Source organism: Macrotis lagotis, chromosome 2 (assembly GCF_037893015.1).
Source record: "Macrotis lagotis isolate mMagLag1 chromosome 2, bilby.v1.9.chrom.fasta, whole genome shotgun sequence".
Classification (NCBI taxonomy): Eukaryota; Metazoa; Chordata; class Mammalia; order Peramelemorphia; family Peramelidae; genus Macrotis; species Macrotis lagotis.
Genome location: NC_133659.1, coordinates 145,044,690 through 145,064,872, shown reverse-complemented (window position 1 = coordinate 145,064,872; position 20,183 = coordinate 145,044,690). Strand labels below are relative to the sequence as shown.

General features: G+C 32.3%; 1 protein-coding gene across 13 annotated transcripts in view; it reads left to right on the top strand.

Moving 5' to 3' along the window:
• Positions 1-20,183, top strand: part of RYR2 (ryanodine receptor 2) — a 766,826-nt gene that overhangs the window by 720,823 nt on the left and 25,820 nt on the right. For all 13 annotated transcript variants that reach the window (XM_074222945.1, XM_074222939.1, XM_074222937.1 and 10 more), the window contains 8 exons: positions 3,632-3,718; positions 4,365-4,583; positions 6,797-6,927; positions 8,572-8,614; positions 11,169-11,302; positions 14,578-14,638; positions 17,948-18,094; positions 19,017-19,151. In XM_074222945.1, the coding sequence (XP_074079046.1) occupies positions 3,632-3,718; positions 4,365-4,583; positions 6,797-6,927; positions 8,572-8,614; positions 11,169-11,302; positions 14,578-14,638; positions 17,948-18,094; positions 19,017-19,151 (957 nt within the window). The remainder of the gene's footprint in view (positions 1-3,631; positions 3,719-4,364; positions 4,584-6,796; positions 6,928-8,571; positions 8,615-11,168; positions 11,303-14,577; positions 14,639-17,947; positions 18,095-19,016; positions 19,152-20,183) is intronic.

Sequence of the window (20,183 nt, the reverse complement as noted above, 5' to 3'; positions counted from 1 at the left end):
GGAAAAATATATTAATTGAAATAGTAGACTTTTAAGCAATTTTTTTTAGGTTTTTGCAAGGCAAATGGGGTTAAGTGACTTGCCCAAGGCCACACAGCTAGGTAATTATTAAGTGTCTGAGGCTGGATTTGAACCCAGGTACTCCTGACTCCAGGGGCGGTGCTTTATCCACTGTGCCATCTAGCTGCCCCTAAGCAATTCTTAAAGACCAGAGTTGAATAGAAAATTTGACTTTTAAATACAATACTCAAATGAAGCACAAAAAGTAAATTCCTCTGATAAAGACATCATAGAAATCAGAGCCATTCCTCAAATGATAGTCACATGATATCAACATGAAGTTTTCAGACAAAATAATCAATGCTATCTATAATCATATAAAATGCTCCAAATCACTATTTATTAGAAAAATGCAAATTAAAGCTATTCTGAACTACCAGCATATATCTATCAGATTGGCTAATATGACAGAAAAGGAAAATAACAAATATCAAAGGGTATGTAGAGAAATGAAAATACTAATGCACTGTTGGTGAAGTTGTATACTGATTCAACCATTCTGTTGAGCAATTTGGAACTATGCACAGAAGACTAGAAAAACATTGCATACTTTTTGACCAAGCAATACTACTACTACTACTACTAGGTCTTTATCCCAAAGAAATTTGAAAAAAAAATAATAAGGAAAAGGGCCTACACACACACACACACACACACACACACACACACACACACACACACAAAAACACACATTTATTTATTTATTTATTTGTTTGTTTATTTTTTTATTGCAGCTACTTTAATGGCATTAAAGAATTGAAAATTTAGGGGCTATCTATCAATTGGGGAATGACTGAACAAGCTGTTATGTAGGATTATGATGGAATACTATTATATTATAAGAAATGATGAGCATATTGCTCTCAGAAAAACCTGGAAAGTCTTACATGAACTGTTGAAAAGTGAAATGAGCAGAACTGGAAGAACACTGTACACAGTAACAACAATATCATATGATGATCTACTGTGAATAATTTAGCTATTCTCAGCAATACAGTGATTTAAGGAAATTCTGACAGATTTATGATGAAAGGTTCTATCTCCAGAGAAAGAACTGATGGATTCTGGATGCAGATCAAACATACTTGTCCTTTATTTTGCTTCTTTTATTGGTCTCTTTTCTTTCAAATATGATTTACATTGAAATGTGTTTTGTCTGACTGCATGTTTATAACCTATGTCACATTGCTTGCCTTCTCAATAATGGGGGAGGGGCAGAATGGAGGAAGAAAATTTATAGCTCAAAATTTGAAAAAAGATGTTAAAATTATTTTTACATGAAACTACAAGAACATTAAATTAAACATACTAAATTTTCCAGCTGATAGTGTTATTTAATGTTTTGTGAGTCTTGAAATAAATACACATTTCTGAAATTATTAATTTGTAAGTACAATGAAATCTTATATGTGATATTTTTAGGGGAATAGATTATTCTGGGTGATTTTTGTGTCCAGACTAGTAGAGAAACCAAGGTTAACTTTTCAGTTTTAATTTTTTATGGAAATGTCCTTTATATTTCCATGTATTCTTAAACAGATATTACTGAATTTAATATTTTCTTGATGATTTAGAATCTCATTAAAACATCCTGAAATATGCTATGCTATAACTATGGTTGGTAGCTATACCTGTTGTGAAGCATAGAACTTATTAGGGATTGTATCTAAAAATTGTTTTATTACAAAAACCTGTAATGTTAATTTGTTCTCTGGTCATTTCCTATTTTTTAAAACATATTTAGTCATTTGACCTACTGAACAATAGGACATGGTTGTCTTTCTCCAAAAGTAAAAGATTTGAAGATGGAGATGGCCTTCCCATGAGTAATTTTCTCATTGCCTTCACTGTTTTCCTTAGCATTGTGAGAATCATTCAAAATATTGAGATTTCTTCATCATACAGTGTTGCTCCTTCTTTGCACCTTCCACAAAGAAGCAAGGGATGGGAGTAAAGGTGGTTCTTTAACACATAATTTATATCATGAGGTCATTAACCTTTTTACTAGATGAGAGCAGCAATTGTTTTGCTTTGTCTTTATAGTTATTGCATCCAGAACTTTGAAGAAAAACAGGTTTAAAAATTCTTCAAGGATCAGAGGATCAGACTTAAAGTAGGAGAGGAACAGAATCCATCTTTCTCAAATCCTCCATTTTACACATGAGAAGACTAAGACTCAGAAAGGTTAAGAGATATTCCTACAATCATTCAGGGGCAACTAGGTAACACAGTGGGGATAAAGTACCAGACCTGGCAGTCAGAAATTTCAAATCTGATCTCAGGCACTGACCGTATTACCTGGGCAAAATCACATAACCTTGTTAGCTACACTTTCTTCATCTTTCAAATGAACTGAGGAAAGAAATGGCAGATCACTCCAATATCTTTGCCCAGAAAACTGCAAATGGAGACATGAATAGTCAGACACAACTGAAAAACCACAATCATACAAACAGTGATAGATCAAGTATTTAAACAAAATTCTTTGACTCACAATCATTACTCTTTCCACTGTAGCACATTGCCTAACCTTATTTCCTCAAGATCTGGTCTCTTTGGGGGTGGCTAGGTGGCGTAGTGGCTAAAGCACAGGCCCTGGAGTCAGGAGTACCTGGGTTCAAATCTGGTCTCAAACACCAAATAATTACCTAGCTGTGTGGCCTTGGGCAAGACACTTAACTCCTTTTACCTTGCAAAAACCTAAAAAGAAAAAAAGAAAAAAGATTTGGTCTCTTTGTATATCACTACAAATAACTACCCTGTGGCTAATAGGGTCTTATCAAAGCTCACTGTTGCCCCATAGGATTTATGAATTGAAGATCTCACTTTGGTTCTCCATGTACACACCACAGTGGTGATTTATGCATTCGCTTTATAGCAGTGCTTCCTTAAGGAGCAACTGAAATGGAATTTGTCTGCCAGACTGTAGAGCTCCAACGTCTTTGGTCTCTGTTACTGATTTTTTTCTAAAGTTAAATTTTCTACTATTTGCCCTTTCTGTCACTGTTTATGATGGGCAACATTTGTCATTGTAGATCTCAGCCCGTTTGCTATTTATGCCTCTTCAATTCAGTTGTATTCCATGACCAGCCATGTTCCAAAGAAATGTGTCTCTTGTGTTTTTCAGTCTCCAGGCACCTCTTTCATGTTTCTTGCCTAAAAAAGATCAGATTTTTACAGTGATTGCTAAACAATCAGAATACTGAGCTTACTGATTATTTATGTGTTGGGTATAATCTCCAAATCTTTGGCTTATTCTGACTACATTATTTTTGTAATTGTTGAGTAGAAGAACAAAATAAAAGGGGGGGGGGGGAAGCCAACTATTCCTTTTCCTGCTGTTCCTTAATACTTATGATTTGAAATTATTCTGAAACCTGGGGAGTTTAGGAAGACTGGTTACTGAATAACTTAGGTTTTTCTTAGTTGTATCACTTGAGTACTATTTATTTGAATAATTTTTTTTATTCTAAAATGTTCTTAGATAGGAAAACAAGTATTTCATGGAGTGTAAGTCTCGGATCCCACATTCTAATGATGTTTTAATATGATTTTTTAAAATCATCTCTAGAACTACTTTGCTCGCAACTTTTACAATATGAGGATGTTAGCCCTATTTGTTGCATTTGCAATCAACTTTATCCTGCTCTTCTATAAGGTATGCATATTTATTCATTATTTTAAATATTATATATTGATTTGTGGAAATCAAATTAGAGCTTCAAAGTATAACAATTGTGTAAGTTGATATGTCTGTTATAGCCATTCTAAATATGATCATGAAAAAGGAAAACTAGTGGATACTGAAATACATTCTTGAACTTCCTAGGAAGAATTGGTTTTGTTTTTATTTTAATCAAATTGAGACCACTGGCAGACAAACTCTTCTTGAGCATGGACTTCCCCATTATTAGTTCTAAACTAGTCTGTCTGATTAGAATTGGGGTGTTCTAATGACTCCCTGGAATATTTTATTGATTATTTTATCATGTTTAATTTTATGCAAAATTGTGATCTGCTTTTCTCCCTGTGTAGTCTCTAGGTCCCAGCTTATTTCTGTTAGATCAGAAAAATTTGTAAAGGGTTAAAATTTCCATTTTATTACATTTTGTAAAATGATCATCGACCTTGTGACATATATCCTTTGACTTTTAGTCCCTTCATTATTTTAGAAAACTCCTTGATCAACTATTTATCTTCAAAGGAAGAACATATCTCTAAGTATTATCTCATATTTTGTTAGAAATGAAAATAATGTTTTTTAATTTCAAGAAGCTGATTGGATTCTAAATGGTTTCAATTAGGTCTCTACTTCTTCTGTGGTAGAAGGAAAGGAAATTCCTTCCCCCAGTGCAAGTGAAAATTCCAGAATAAGTAGTCTGGACAGCACATCACATCGACTCATTACAGTACACTATGTTCTAGAGGAGAGCAGTGGCTACATGGAGCCTACACTTCGGATCCTTGCTATTCTTCATACAGTTATCTCCTTCTTCTGCATCATTGGATACTACTGCTTGAAAGTAAGTTAGTAAGGGACCAACAAAGTATCTGTATGTGTGTGTGTGTGTGTGTGTGTGTGTGTGTGTGTGTGTTTCTGTATTCAAAACTATTCCAGTCATTCAACTTGGAAAGTAAATTTTCCACCTGGAAAATAGGATAATTAAGAGTTTTCAACAAATAGGAAAGACACATTTTAGAGTTGTTAAATTATGATGTGATATGATTTTGACTATAGTTTCTAATTCTAATGTAATATTTCATTCATTTGGCTAAAATTGGAAAAATACTTTTCCAAATTAAGATAATAAACATTTTTATGAAGTTAAACTCACTGAGATATGCATTCAGGCCACCATTTGTTCTGAGTTCTGATTTCATCTTTTCTTCTTATCACTCCATACATTGTTCCCCTAAAATGTTTTCCATCTATGATTTTTTTATATTTCTATTTCTCCCTCCATTGTTTCAATATTTATATCACAGTTACTTTTGTTTTCTTCAATTAACCCCTATACTACATTCAGAGCAATTTTTAGATGAATTACTCAAATAAAGTCTATGTTTTATAACACTTCTATTAAAATTATATAGCATTCAGTAATCACATGTGAATCTCACTATAACTTTTTTACTCCAATGTTATATTAGATATGATTGACCTGTTAGGAATGCAGATTGCTGACAAATTAGATATAGGGGGGTGAGGAGGGAAAAAGAATCAAAGATTATCTGCAAGATTTTTGCACCTAAGTTACTAGGAGAAGAGTAGTTTGCCATCAGTAGAAATATGGAGTCATGGGGGAAAATGGCTTTTAAGGATTAGTACTGAATTAAGTTTTAAATATTTTAATTTTGATATACTAGTAGTAAATAAAGGATCAGAAAATTAGATAAGACAATTGGTTATCAAGATAAATATTTTAACATTTTTATCAACAGCTAAAATAAAGAATAAATAAAGATAAAGAAATTGATAGTATGGATACTTATCAGATTTGCAGATTGGAAGGAGACCTAACACAGTGAATGATAGTCAAACTCCAAAAGGGTCTTAATATCATCTACTAACAGTACCTATATTTTATTTTTTTTGACAAATATTTCCCAGTGATATTTTTTTTTGGTGACACTTCTGTGCTTGAGCACTGAACTGAATCTAATACAATAAAATTCAATAAAGTATTGCATTTGAGTACAAAAGAAGTGAACTTCAAAATTATAATATGTAAGAAGGTTTAAAAAATAGTTGTTCTGAAAAAAATTATAGAGATTTTAGCAGACTCTTAAGTTCAGTTAGAGTCAGCAGTATGACTTTGTCAAAAGAGCTAATACAGGGGCAGCTAGGTGGCGTAGTGCCTAAAGCACCAGCCCTGGAGTCAGGAGTACCTGGGTTCAAATCCGGTTTCAGACACTTAATAATTACCTAGCTGTGTGGCCTTAGACAAGCCACTTAACCCCGTTTGCCTTGCAAAAACCTAAAAAAAAAAGCTAATACAGTGTTCAGCTTCATAAAGAGGATCATTCATCTGGCATATTTTATTCAGTTCTGAACACCATAGTTGAAGAAGGACATTGAAAAGCTGGATAGTACCCCTTTGAGTCCTTGTTGTATATGCATAGATTGAAAAAACTAGGATGGTTTGCCTGGAGAAGAGAAGGTTTAGGAGAGATACAATAGCTGTCTCCAGACATTTGAGGAATTTTCAGAGGTATTAGATTTGTTCTGTTTGGTTCCTGAGGACAGAACTATAATTGATGGATGGGAGGAGCAAAGAATTCAATCTATTTGATTTCAAGCAAAACTTCCTAACAATTACAGTTGTCTAAAAATAGACAGGTGACTTGGGGGGGGGAGAAGAATCAAAAGATGAGGGATGTCTTCATCATTTTCCTGAACCTACACTACTATATAAACAATCTATATAAAACACACTCTTAGGTAATCATCACTCTTTTTCATTTTTATTTGAAAATAAGACTATTAAGTTCATAATAATTTCTATTTAGATAATCATTTTGGTTACTTATAAATGTGAAAAATGTGCCCATATATATATATATATATATATATATATATATATATATATATATATATATATATCTGTTTTTAACATAATCTTTGCCTTTAAATACATGAGAAATATTTTCCCCCAACAACTGTTATGTACTAGTAGCCATTAAAGAGATCAGGTCATCTAAAGTAATTCTGAATGCATTTGTTTTTCCTCTGCAGGTTCCACTGGTTATTTTTAAGCGAGAAAAGGAAGTAGCACGGAAATTGGAATTTGATGGGCTTTACATTACAGAACAACCTTCTGAAGATGATATTAAAGGCCAGTGGGATAGACTTGTAATCAATACTCAGTGAGTATAGTATCATATTGAAACTGTGCTCCAAAATTTCAAAAAGTTAAAAAATAAAAAGTAAAAATTTAGAAAAGCTGGTGTAGTCAGAATTCAATTGACTTATATGCTCAACAAAGAAAATCAGAATACTTAGCCTACTGAAGGATGTCATTTTTACAACTCTTCTGTTTTGAATATTCTAAAAAAAGAACCCTGTCAATCCTGGAAGTGACAGAATTTACCATTGGTTACTTTTTTTTTTTTTTTTGCTGAGAATATTCTATTAGAGTTACCTAACCTCTGGTAATGGAGTTATCTCAGCCACAGAGAAAAGAAAAAATATTCAGTCAAAGGAAGTAGTATGACATTAAGGTCAAAATACTGACATTCACATATAACTACATAGGTATATATGATCTTAACTGTGTTGAAAGTTGTCATCAAACACAGTAATCTATGATGTCCTGGCTAAGTCAATAGTAAGTGATCTTAACAGGGAAACCCCCCCCCAAAATTTCTTTTATTTTTAACCCTAAGAAGTCATTGTTCAACTTTAATGCCTCCTAGGTAAATGTTAATCCAGAAGAGAAAATTATACTTTTACTTACAAAAAATTGCATACAATTTTTCTTGAAAAGTTTGTATTATTTGAAGCAACTTAACTAGATGACATTTAGATCTCTTTTAGCTCTATCTAGGATATTATAGCACTATAAATGGGTTGAAATACCCATAACAAAAAAAATAACAGGCAATATATGTACCAACAAGTGTATAACTTTAAAAAACAATTACAGATGTCTAAAAAGAGAATGGCTATTTTAATAGATGACTTGGGGGGAGGAGGGAATCAAAAAATGAGGGATGTCTTCATCATTTCCATGAACCTACACTACTATATAAACAACTACATAAAACACCCTCTTAGGTAATCATCACTCTTTTTCATTTTTGTTTATTAAATATTTAACTTAATTATTATTTAACTTAATTATATGCTAATTATTTAATTGATTATTAATGAGATTTTTACTCATAACATCCCTTTAGTGGATGTTTATGCTTGGTCTTTATTTTGTTTTCATTTGTCTTTGATAGATTTCTTCTTATGCTCCTTTTCTTTCTAAATATGTCTCTCTAATTCTATACTCAGCAAATTTTTTCTTTGCAACAAATTTTAAAGAATTAATAGTAGATAAATCTATATATATGTTTATATACTTATATATATATATTTTTCTTCAATATATTTTAATATACACGTCTTGTGATCTCAACCCATTGTGTTGTTATATCGATTTAGTTGTATCTCCATTTGGGGTTTTCTTGGCAGAAAGACTAGTGTTTCCCCATTTCCTTCTCCAAGTCATATTACAGATGAGGAACTGAAGTAAATAAGAGTTAAGTGATTTGTCCGGGGTCACACAGTAAGTGTCTGAGATTGGATTTGAATTCAGGTCCTCTTGACCTGACTCCTGGTGCTCTATCCACTTTACCATCTGTCTCCTCAACCATAGTAGACATCTGATAAAGTTTAATTGAATTGATTCTTTGTTCCTAAAGAAAAATATATTTGAAGATGTAGTTTTATAAAAATTGTCAGCTGTTTTCTCTATTTTTAAATAATTGTTGAATAAAATAAGCATTAATTTCTTTTTTTAGGTCATTTCCCAACAACTACTGGGACAAATTTGTAAAAAGAAAGGTAATATTTTTATAAGAAATTCTCTGAATTCTTCCTTACCCTTTAAGTACAATGCAGATTTTAATTTTTGTATGCAATACATATTGAATAATTGTGTAAAATGGGGATCAGAATATTTATGCTTCAAAAATGAGATTAGAATGATATTTTAATTTAAAGGATAAACTTTTTGAAAAAGAACTACACTATACCAGTCGTAAAATAAATGCCCAATAACTCTATGCACCATAGTCACTTCTGATACAACTGAGACTAAAACCACATTGTACATTTTGATTTAAAAAAGAATTCTCTGAAATGGCAAAGAAAATCAATGATGTCTCAGTACAAATTATCTTATGTGACATCTAAAACCCTAGTCTTTTCCTCTTCAATTTTCACTATAGGTATTAAAAAAAACTCTAGTAATTATGAATTGATAACTCAATGAACTGATCCAACCAATCTGGAGAGCAATAAAGAACTATGTGCAAAGAGCAAATTCAAACCCTATGACCCAGAAATTCCAATTCTAGGCCTATATCCAGAAGAAATCATAAAAAAATGGGAAAAATCCCACATGTTCCAAAATATTCATAGCAAATCTTTTTGTAGTGGCAAAGAATTGGAAATTAAGGAGATGCCCATCAATTGGGGAATGGCTAAACAAGCTGTGGTACATGAATACTATGTAATACTATTATTCTGTAAAAAAACATAAATAGTCAGATTCTAGAAAAGCATGGAATGAATTATAGGTTCTGATGCTGAGTGAAGGAGCAGAACCAAGAGAATAATGTACACATTAACAATAACATTGCAAGATGATCAACCCTGATAGATACAGCTGCTCTCAGCAGTTCAGCGAGTTAGAACAACCCTATTAGATTGGCTATAGGTAATGCTCTCCCCATCCAGAGGAAGAAAAACAAAACAAAACAAAGTCCTCCAGAATTTAATGAATAATACATGCTTTTTAAAAAAAAAATCTCTTGTGTTTTTCTTTTCCTTAATCCTAGTTCCTCATATCGAAAAACATATTTTTACACAAATGTGTTCACCTCTGAGGGGGTGAGGGATGGGAAGGAAGGGTGGATGGATATTTTGTAACTTAAAAATATATATAGGCATATGGATAAATGTTAAAAAAAACCTTCATAACATGTATTTGGAAAAATAAAATATCAATAAGAAAAGAAAAAAAAGAAATGAAAATTCACCTTGTATTCCACCAGAAACCTGAGGGAAATATTTCCAACTCAGAATTACTTGCTAGGTGTAGTTGCAAGAGGAAAAAATTAAGTAACCCTCTTCTTTTTTTCTTTTTGGATATTTGTTTCACAGTGTTCACTAGTTTAAACACAAAGTTTTAAAGTTTTAAATGGATTAGCACTTTCTTACTATTGCTTATTTTTATTTAAATCAAAAAAGGAAAAGGAAAACCTCTTATCTGAGGCTAGAGTTTGAATAAATAGATAATTAGAACATATATTTTTAAAGAATTGACAAATAAGATTAAATTGATTTTGTAGCCTTCTTTCTTGATCCTATTTACAATTAATTGATTTTGTCCTCCAATGCACTATGTTATTATTCTTTGTCTCTCAACTATTAGAAATTCAGCTGGCCTGTAATAAGCTAAGTTTAAAGGTCCAGTTCCTTTGGTAATCACTGTTCTACTTTTGCCTCAAGGAAATCTGCTAACCTTGAGGGATGTGGATGGACATTAGGGAGACTAATCCAGTATCCTTCAAGGATGTCTGCTCCACATCTCCGATCCTTGCAGGTGGATTCAAGCAATGAACATTTCTTAGTTCTTAGAAAGGAAGATGAGGGTTTTTCCTAGCCCCTTATTCCCAACTTCTAGTTGATTATATTGTTCCCTATGTTTTAACAAGTAACCATCATATTGTTCTCAATCCCATGATGTCATTAACCCTAAAGCCAAATTGTATTATTCCCCCACCTACTCTTCTTCTTGTCTTTGTTCTAAGCTTATAAAAAGGAACTGAGTTCCCATCTCAGTGTCTTTGGCTAAGCTGAGACATTTATTGACCTATTCTATTGGCAAGTAGTGCCCCTGTTAATAAAATGTTCTCTTGCTTAAAGACAATGTGCCTCAGTCAATCTTTTGTTAAATTTCACTTGTGACACTAAAAAGAGTCTGGTCAAGGTAAACATAGTCTACTTTTTACCCAGATTAGAGTCTCAGTTCTTCATTTCCCAATGAAGTAAATGAATAACTGGTACTGGTACACTTGGCTATGTTAGGGAGTAGCTCCTTATAAGTGAAGAAAATGATGATTTAAATAGCTTTTGTGCCTACAATGTACAAATTCCTTTGGGCTACTGAGGTTAAAATAGACAAGACATATTCATCAAGTAATTATGTTTTAAGAGCTTTTAATTATTTTTATTTATTTTGAAGCAATGTGATTCCAAATAATGAATAAACATTATGGGAAAGACAGAAAAATAAAAAACACCTTAATATTTGTGTTTAAATGATGAAAATGAAATTTTTTGAGGACTTGAAGCTAGCAAAAATAGATTTCTACCTTTTTCTTTCTTTCAGGTTATGGATAAGTATGGAGAGTTCTATGGCCGAGATAGAATCAGTGAATTACTAGGTATGGATAAAGCAGCTCTAGATTTCAGTGATGCTCGAGAAAAGAAAAAGCCAAAGAAAGACAGCTCCTTATCAGCTGTGTGAGTACTTTCTTCTGCCTTCCATGTCATAGACCTTTTTGCCACAGAACAAGAACAAAATATGAAAAGTATAGATGTAGATATATTTCTTATATATGTAATATATCATAATATATGATATAATACAAATAATATATACTTCTTATATATTAGATATAGTATTTCATCTCAGAGATAGTTGATCATTTAGTTTAGCTTCATTCCCAGACTTAACAAACATTGGTATGCTAAATATTAAATGTTAAATGTAAGTTACTTATATTAGCAAACCTACATTTTATCAGTAAGCCTACTAATAATGAAGAATCGTTGAAATTAGTCTGCTTTCCCAATTTTTATAATTTTTTGAGAGAAGGAGGGAATTTGAAGTCTGTGACTTCATCAGTTTGGAGAACTGGTATGTGGAAATTCTTCTTTCCACAAAGTGATATTTTATCTTTAAAAGACCCATCTTAGGCAATCTTTCAATTTTTTTTACAGACTTTGAACATGTTCTGCAATAAAGATATTTGTTTTAGTGATAGTGTGTAAATATACTTAGGCATAATGTGAGATAAAAGGAAAAGCTAGGCATACAAGTGACTATCAAAACGAATGCCACCTTTTAATTAGGTATAGTTGTTTGTGATCCTATTTCACATAGATCCATGCAATTGGATTAATGAGGGCAAAAAATAGTTATGTAACCAGACATTTGCCCTTCCCCATTCCTGTCCTTCTCTATGTCCTATTCCCTTGTTCCTTCCTCTAGACCCCCTCCCCATCATAACTATATAGTCTATATGTCACCTATATGATGTATACTGTTACAAATCATTATATCTTACATATCAGTGGAGTTAAAAATACAATATACATACACATATCTATATTACTTTATAAACTATACACATAACTAGATAAAGAAATAGATATAAAATATAGAAAAATATATAGATAAGTACCTATTTGGAATATTCACTCTGAACCAACAAACATCCATCTTGCTCAAAGGCTTATAATGACAGTACCACTGAAAGTCACATTCTAGTCAAATCCACTAGTTTAGTGTGAGAAAAACCCTAAATCACTCTGGAAGCCCCAGGAAAGCCACCCAGCATCTCAAATTAGTTACTCTAATTTTTCTTTGGTACACTGAAGGGTAATTATTAAATCTTATTATAACTTTGAGAGTTCTAAATAAAAGAAAAATCTTCTCTTGCATATAGCAGTCTTTTTCAGTTACTTTTAAGCACAGTATTATTAGTATCTTTTAAAAAATGAAGACCAAAGTCTAGTATACCATTTTCAAAATCTTTGTACTATAGTTATCTATAGGTATAAACATAGTATTTTATACAGAAAGTAATCCTGCTTTTCTAAAATAGCTCTATAATTGTACTTTTGATACCTACATTTAAAGAGAAATGTGGACTGCCTCAAAATTCCCTGAGATCTAAAATGATTAAAGGAATAAAGTCATAATGTACTGAGATAGGCTGGGGTGGGGAGATCTTAGAAACAGCTGTTTCTTTTGAACGAGGAAATCAGACAACTCTCTGACTTAAGAAAAGAAAAAGGAAACTTTATTATAAAGGTTACCACAAGTAAATAAGCAATACCAAGAGTTGACCAGCTAAATTTTCCTATGGAAGTTGAGTATCCCTAAATAGCCAGGCAAAGGAAGTATGAGAGTTGCTATAGCAACTGGGCTTAACGAGAGGCAGCAAAAAGCAGTCTAAACTGGTCAGCACCTTGCAGAGGGAAAAGCCATTTTTCTTTCAAAGAGCCCTTGGGGGAGGGATCAAATGGAATTAGGGGCATCACTGAGAGAAGCATGGTCAGAAATGGGAGGAATTAGGGGCAGAACTTGGAAGTACCAGGGAGCAACTAAGGTATGGCTTAAAGATCCATGACATCTGGAGGAACTAAGGCTATAGATTAACCTTAAATTTTTAAAGCAAGAGATCAACTTGACTGGGAGTTTTAGGGTCTTTGTTAGCCCAAAGAAGCCTTAAGGAACTTATGATGTATAACTAGGAGAGCCTGGTGAGATAATGTGGAGACACTAGTTTAGATAGGATTACATGGATGATAATACAGAGTCAGTATAAAAATAGGGAAGGTTAACAGTTTTACAAGATTAAGGACTATACTAGTCATATACTAGAACTAGGAAATATCTCACAAGTTATTAAATAAGCCATATAAAAAGAGATTAAAGTGCAAATGTTCTTTAGTGTACATAAACAGGTCAAAGGACTGACAGTGACTGTTCCCATAGAATCTGGAAGTTGGGAAGGTTGTATAGCCTAAACTTCTCATTGTCCAGTGAACTGAGGCAAAAGAGGACAAGAGGCTTGTTCTAAATCACATGCTTAACTTACTTATCTAATGTTCTTTGCACTAAAGGTATTATAAATTAAGCCATATAAATTTAGAACACAACCAACAGGTTTTTTTTTTTGTTTAGAATTAAAATAAAAAATTAATAATCTTAAAGTATAATGAATTGAATTCCTAAAAGAAATGATTATTAAAACATAGAAAAGTATTATAAAGATTCAGAAAATCAGTTTTCAGTCCTATCCATAGGGAGGGGATCATCAATGAGATTATATAATAATCATATAAAAATTTTTTTTCAGCTGTATACTGGTATTAACAAAATCTCAGTTGAATTTGGCTTTAGCTTATATAGAGTAGGTATAAAAAATTCTTTAAATACTGATTGCTTTGGAAGGGATGGATGGCACTAGCAGCTGAATTCAGGAAAGGCTTCATAGATAAGATACTGCTTGAGCTGCTTCTTGAAGAAAGAGAGGGATTCTGTGTTTCAAAGGTGAGAAGGGAAGGCATTCCAGACCTTCCAAGCTTGGGAAACAACCAGTGCAAAGTCATGGAGATGGAAGATTTAAAAAATTTTGATGTAAGTCAAAAATATGTGTGTACATTTTTATAGTTTTCAGGAATGCAAAGTAGGAGGAATTTGTATTTTACCTAAGATAAAACTAATATAGCCTTTCAAAAGTGAAATAAATGAAAAGTCTACTGGGGACAGAATCAGAAGTTATATTCTTATATAGCAAGGGAGAGCATTTCATAAAGTCTGTTTTACACTTTAGAAGGTGTTAGAATGTATTTTCAAGAGATACTGTGAAGTCTTCTTTTAACACCTTTCAAAATATGATTGGTAGTTATCCACCGAGATACTTTATCATTCACAGTAGTAAAAATTAATTCTATAGGGTTATTTTTTTATTTCAAAAGCTATGCTCTTTTTTTTATCATTACAGGCTTAATTCAATTGATGTGAAATATCAGATGTGGAAACTAGGAGTTGTTTTCACTGACAATGTAAGCTTATTTTAATAAATCTATAGCAACTAAAGATTTTAAACCAACTTAGCCATGTCTTTTTATCATTTATAAGATGCACAAAAGACTTTATATGTGTATATATGTTTTAAATTTTTACAAATATCAATTTAATGGTTAATTTCTAACAAAATTATGACAGTTCTCAACTCATTCAGATTGTTTTCAGGAGTTAAAAGAATGAAAGTGGAATATTCACAAATCAAAAGAAATTATGATGTAAATTAATTTACATTTGAAACATATTAAAACTTAAAAGAAAACAAATACTCCCAATTTACTGGCACCCTCTAAGAATCTAAAGAAAATAAGAGGAAAGGTCATACAAATATTTGAATAAATATTCATTCTGACAAAATCATCTTTTCTGAAAGGAAGGTCATATGAAATTATTTTGCTCCTTTATCCTTCTTTTACTAAGAAGCATTTTAAAACTAAACCTAGGGTTCTGGAGGATATCAAAGTAACATAAAAAAATAATGAAATGCTTGGAAACCACCTGCTTTAAAAAGGAAATACTATTTTCTTCCCATTTTCCAAAATGTGTTTATGAATTTTAGCTAGGTGTTCTCATTTAATTTTCTTTAGAAAAATTTCCATTATCTGTATTATCTGCTTCTTACACAGGGCTGCTAAGCTTTATCAGAAAAAGTTATGAAAATACAGCCTGTGCCTTTCTAATATTTACTAGGCCCTTTCTAGGATGCTTTCCATCAGTAATAGCAAACATTTACTTAGTGCCTACACTGTGGCCAGGTCCTGGGAATGCATATATAAAACTGAGTCTTACCCTCAAGGAGTTAACATTGTACTTATAATTTTTTTATTCACCTCTTTTCACATTCCCATCACTACAACAATTCCAGATATTTTTTCTCCCATTCAAGCTCCTGAAGGACCCAATCTTCAGAGACAAATGTAATATAGTAGACAGAGTACCAGCTTTGGAGTCAGATAATTTGAACTTCAATCCTAGCTCAGCTTTTTCTACCTGCATTACCTTGGACCAGTCTCCTCTGAGACTTAAGTTTCCTCATTTTATAGTAAGAGGATTATAAGAGATGACCTTTAGCAGAAAGCCTCCCCCACATAATTTCTTATTTTAAATATGGATATTATAGGAACAGCCAAAGGGCCCAGTGGATAGGGCATTGGGCCTAGATTCATGTTGTTCTGAGTTCAGATTTCTCCCTCTCCTTTATTACAGATAGCTAAGCAGTTGTTAATTCTTATCAGTTCTGCCTTCAAAAATCTCCCTAGATTTATTCCCCACTTTATATTCCTACTATTCCTACTTCAACTAACTTCACTCAGTCATCCATTTTTTTCTCTTTAGACTTTTATAACTTCTTAATTCCTGTCTTCAGGAATATTATTATTGGGTTAAAATTGATTTGGAATCTTCTAATTCATTCTCCACACCACAAACAACTTTAACCATATTATTCTTCTACTCAAAAACTTGTAGTGCTTCCTCATTGTAACTAAGTGAAATATATATTTCCAACCCTGGAATTCAAGACCCACTATAATCTGACTCTTTATCTTTCCTGATTCATTTTGCACAACTCTTCTTTATATACTTAATACATTTCAATCAAATTAGATGTCTCTTAATGCTGAAGAACTTATGATGAAAGAAAAATGCTATCCATCTCCAGAGAAATAATTGATAGTATCTCAATGCAGATTAAAGCATATTTTGTTAAACATTTTTTATTTTTCATGGTTTTTAGTCTCTGTTTTCCTTTATAACATGACTAATATAGAAGTATGTTTTACATGACTTCTTCCCATGTATAACGTATATCTAATTGCTTGCCTTCTCAAGGAGGGGAAAAGGATGAGGGAAGGGAAAGAATTTGGAACACAAAATTTTTTTAAAAAGTAATATTAGAAATTTTTAATGTAATTGGGAAAATTTTTTTTAAAGAAAGCAAAATAGACATCTGAGGGGCAGCTAGGTATCATAGTGGATAGAATACCAGCTCTGGAGGCAGGAGGACCTGAGTTCAAATGTGACCTCAGACACTTAATTACCTGACTATGTGATCTTGGGCAAGTCACTTACTTAACCCCATTGCCTTGCAAAAAAAAAAACAGACATCTTTGTTGCCCCTTCTCATCTTTCCCTTTCTTCTCTTGACTTTTGGTTTACTCTGAAACAGCCTGAAATTTCCTTCTCCCTTCCTGATGTCCCTTCCTTCAGTGTCCAATTCAGTTTCCACATTCTCCATAAATCCTTCTGTGCTTCCCCTTAAATGTAATCTACCACCTTAAATTTATCTTAACCTCTTGAAATATTTCATCATTCATTCACCATAATCCACTCAAATCATAGTAATTTGAAAAAAAAGAAAAATCTTGCATATTTATTTTAGCCCAATAAATATTTATTATACAGCTATATTCAGATCTATAGTAAATGCTTAAAAGATGTTATAACAAATCACAAATTTTATTACTTTATCAACTCCTTAACTCCTTGAGAACTTGGTGTTTTTCCCTAACACTCTACCTTTCACTGTCAAGAGATCAAGTTTAACAGTTTTTTAATCAGTCCTCATTCTCTTTGACCTCTTGAATCATTGTCACTGAGGCTGTACTTAATAGATGTTTGTAGATATTTTTGTTAAACCTAAACTCTTTCTTCCCTTTCTTTCCATACCATTACAGAGTCTTGATTCTTGCTGACTTTCCTTCTTTAACCTGTACTCTAAATATGCAAGTACTTCAAGGGTTCATCTTCATTCTGTTATTCTTGCTCTGCTATCCGATTTTCCTCACAGATTTCATTTATTCCAAAAGCTTCAACTTCCACATATAAATACATGATCACAAATTCTAAGTTTTTTTATTCTCATTCAAACAGTGTAATTCAAAATTTTATCAGTAACCCTGTACTACATGTCATCTAAAGGCTAATTTATTTGTTTCAAATAAAGGGAGAAGTGAGAGGAAAAAAACAGAAAATCCAAGTATCATCTGCTAATTCCTTGGACTTTTTGTAGTATAATAAGTCAGTAACATTTACTGACCATCTGGGTGTAGAGTATTGTAATAAGTTCTGAAAAAGTCACAAGAAAAGCAATTAGTCCCTCCCTCCTGAAGACAATTTTTAATGATCTGGAAGAGTCCACTTAAAAAAATGTAAATGACCAATTAACATGACTATTTGAATTTACTTATATTCTGAAAGATAATCAAGGAAATAAAGTTATTGTATTTAGATGGTATTAAGTTGATAACAAACTGATGATTTTCTTTTTCTGTGTTTCTTCTCAATAGTCATTTCTCTATTTAGCCTGGTACATGACCATGTCTGTCCTTGGACATTACAATAATTTCTTTTTTGCTGCACATCTTCTCGACATTGCTATGGGATTCAAAACATTACGTACCATCTTGTCTTCAGTGACCCACAATGGTAAACAGGTAAAGTCTTTCCACTTCTTTTTCCACAACTTTAGAAAACTTCTTAATTCATATAGATGACTACGAGTGCTACAGTTTGAAAAGTGACCAGCCTGGGATTGTCTGATAAATAGTTGTTTGTTCATTTGTTTGTATTTTCCCCAACATCAAACTTTATAAATGTAGGTTAGAAATCAGGTAACACATCTAAGATTCATATACTCAAGTCAATGGTAGAACCAGGATAAGAACCCATATCTCTTGCCTCTCAGTTTTCTGTTGGCAACTTTTGAGTAGATAAAATATGATAGATATTTGTAATGATCCAAGACAAGACAAGGTAGTGAAACTGAATCACAACATTTTGCAGGATTAGAGGCATATCTTAGAATAACAGAGCTGACCAGAACAGGGTAGCAGTGTTCTTGATAGAAGAAACAGAACCCAGGAAATCCTTGTTCCATAATACTTACAGATGAGTTTATATGTAAGAACTACTATTTAAGCCCAGGAAGTGTACACTAATATTTTCTTTGGTAATACAAAGATGCAAAGCCCCAAAAAGGCTATCAGGAGAGAATTTGACATTCTCGATTCATCAGAATTAAGTCTGGGAACTGTAATAATAGTTGACATTGCCTAGCATCTGGTGATTGGAAGAAGATGTTTAAACGTTAAACCTTTTAAGTAGCTCAATACTATTTTCAATCAATTCTATACTTTTAATACAATTTTCAATGTTATTTTAAACAATTAACAAACATTAACTAAGTGCTGGGAGATTGGAATACAAGGACAAAAACAAAAAAGTTTCTGTCCTCAAAAAATTTACATTCTGTCAGGGGAAACAGCATGACATATATGTCCATATGCATGTTAAATATCCTGGGTAAATGATTAATGATTTTCACATGGGTTCAATGTATTTTTCATTGTTTTATAGCTTGTATTGACTGTGGGATTGCTGGCAGTTGTTGTTTATCTATACACAGTTGTGGCATTCAATTTTTTCCGAAAATTCTACAATAAAAGTGAAGATGGAGATACACCAGATATGAAATGTGATGATATGCTAACGGTAAGCTTATGTACTTTAGAATAATCTTGAATGGAATTTTTCATTTCATATGTCATGTTACTCATTCTTTAATTCTCATCCATCATAACGCATGATGTAGTATTGTTATATCAATAACCACATGGGAATTAGAACTGTTACTATGCAGGAAAAACAACTGTAATTCTAGTGAATTTCTGAACTATTAAAAATTCTTAAAATATATGAGGAAGATGGTGATTTAGAATTGACTTAAGGGAAAATTGTTTAATAAGTAGAAAGCTCCAAAAGTGACTTCTTGGATATATTACAGAATTGGATTTTTAATGAATAGTTTGAATTAGGTAATCCCTCAGCTCCCTTCTGACTCCTAAATACTGTCATTACTAATTTCTGAGTTTAGATGCAATCAAGAGCAAACTTAAATTCTCAGTAATCACTTGAACTCTGCAGAACTCATCTAGGTCACTTAAATATACAAAACTTTTAAACATTCCATGAAAAAAATTAATATAAATGATCCTAGTTTTTCAATTAAAGATTACTTTAGGATTGTGAATTCAGAGTTGGGAGAACTTTGGAGATCTTCTAATGCAACTTCAAAATTTTAAAGCTGAAGAAACTGAGATCTAGGAAGGCTAAGTGTCTTACCTGAAATCACAAAAATATTAAATAGCAGACAGGAGATTAACTCACATCCTCTGTCTCCAAATATAGAACTTTTCCCCATAGACCATACATCTTCAATTGGACATCCCATATTTAATTCAAATCCACATGACCCAAACAGAACAAAATCATCCCTTCTTAACTTCTCTACATTGATTTAGTGACTAAATATGCTGTACCATATTTTCCGATCTCCCAGGTCCACAATTTCATAGTAATTTTTAACCCATCATTATCATTTACCCCTTATAAACAATCAGTTGTCAATGTTGTAATTTTATTCTCCCAACTTGCATATCCTTCCCCTTCTCTCCATTCACACTTCCCAGGAAGGTCCATATTATTTTTCAACTGGACTAATGAGGCTGTGACACATCAAGTACT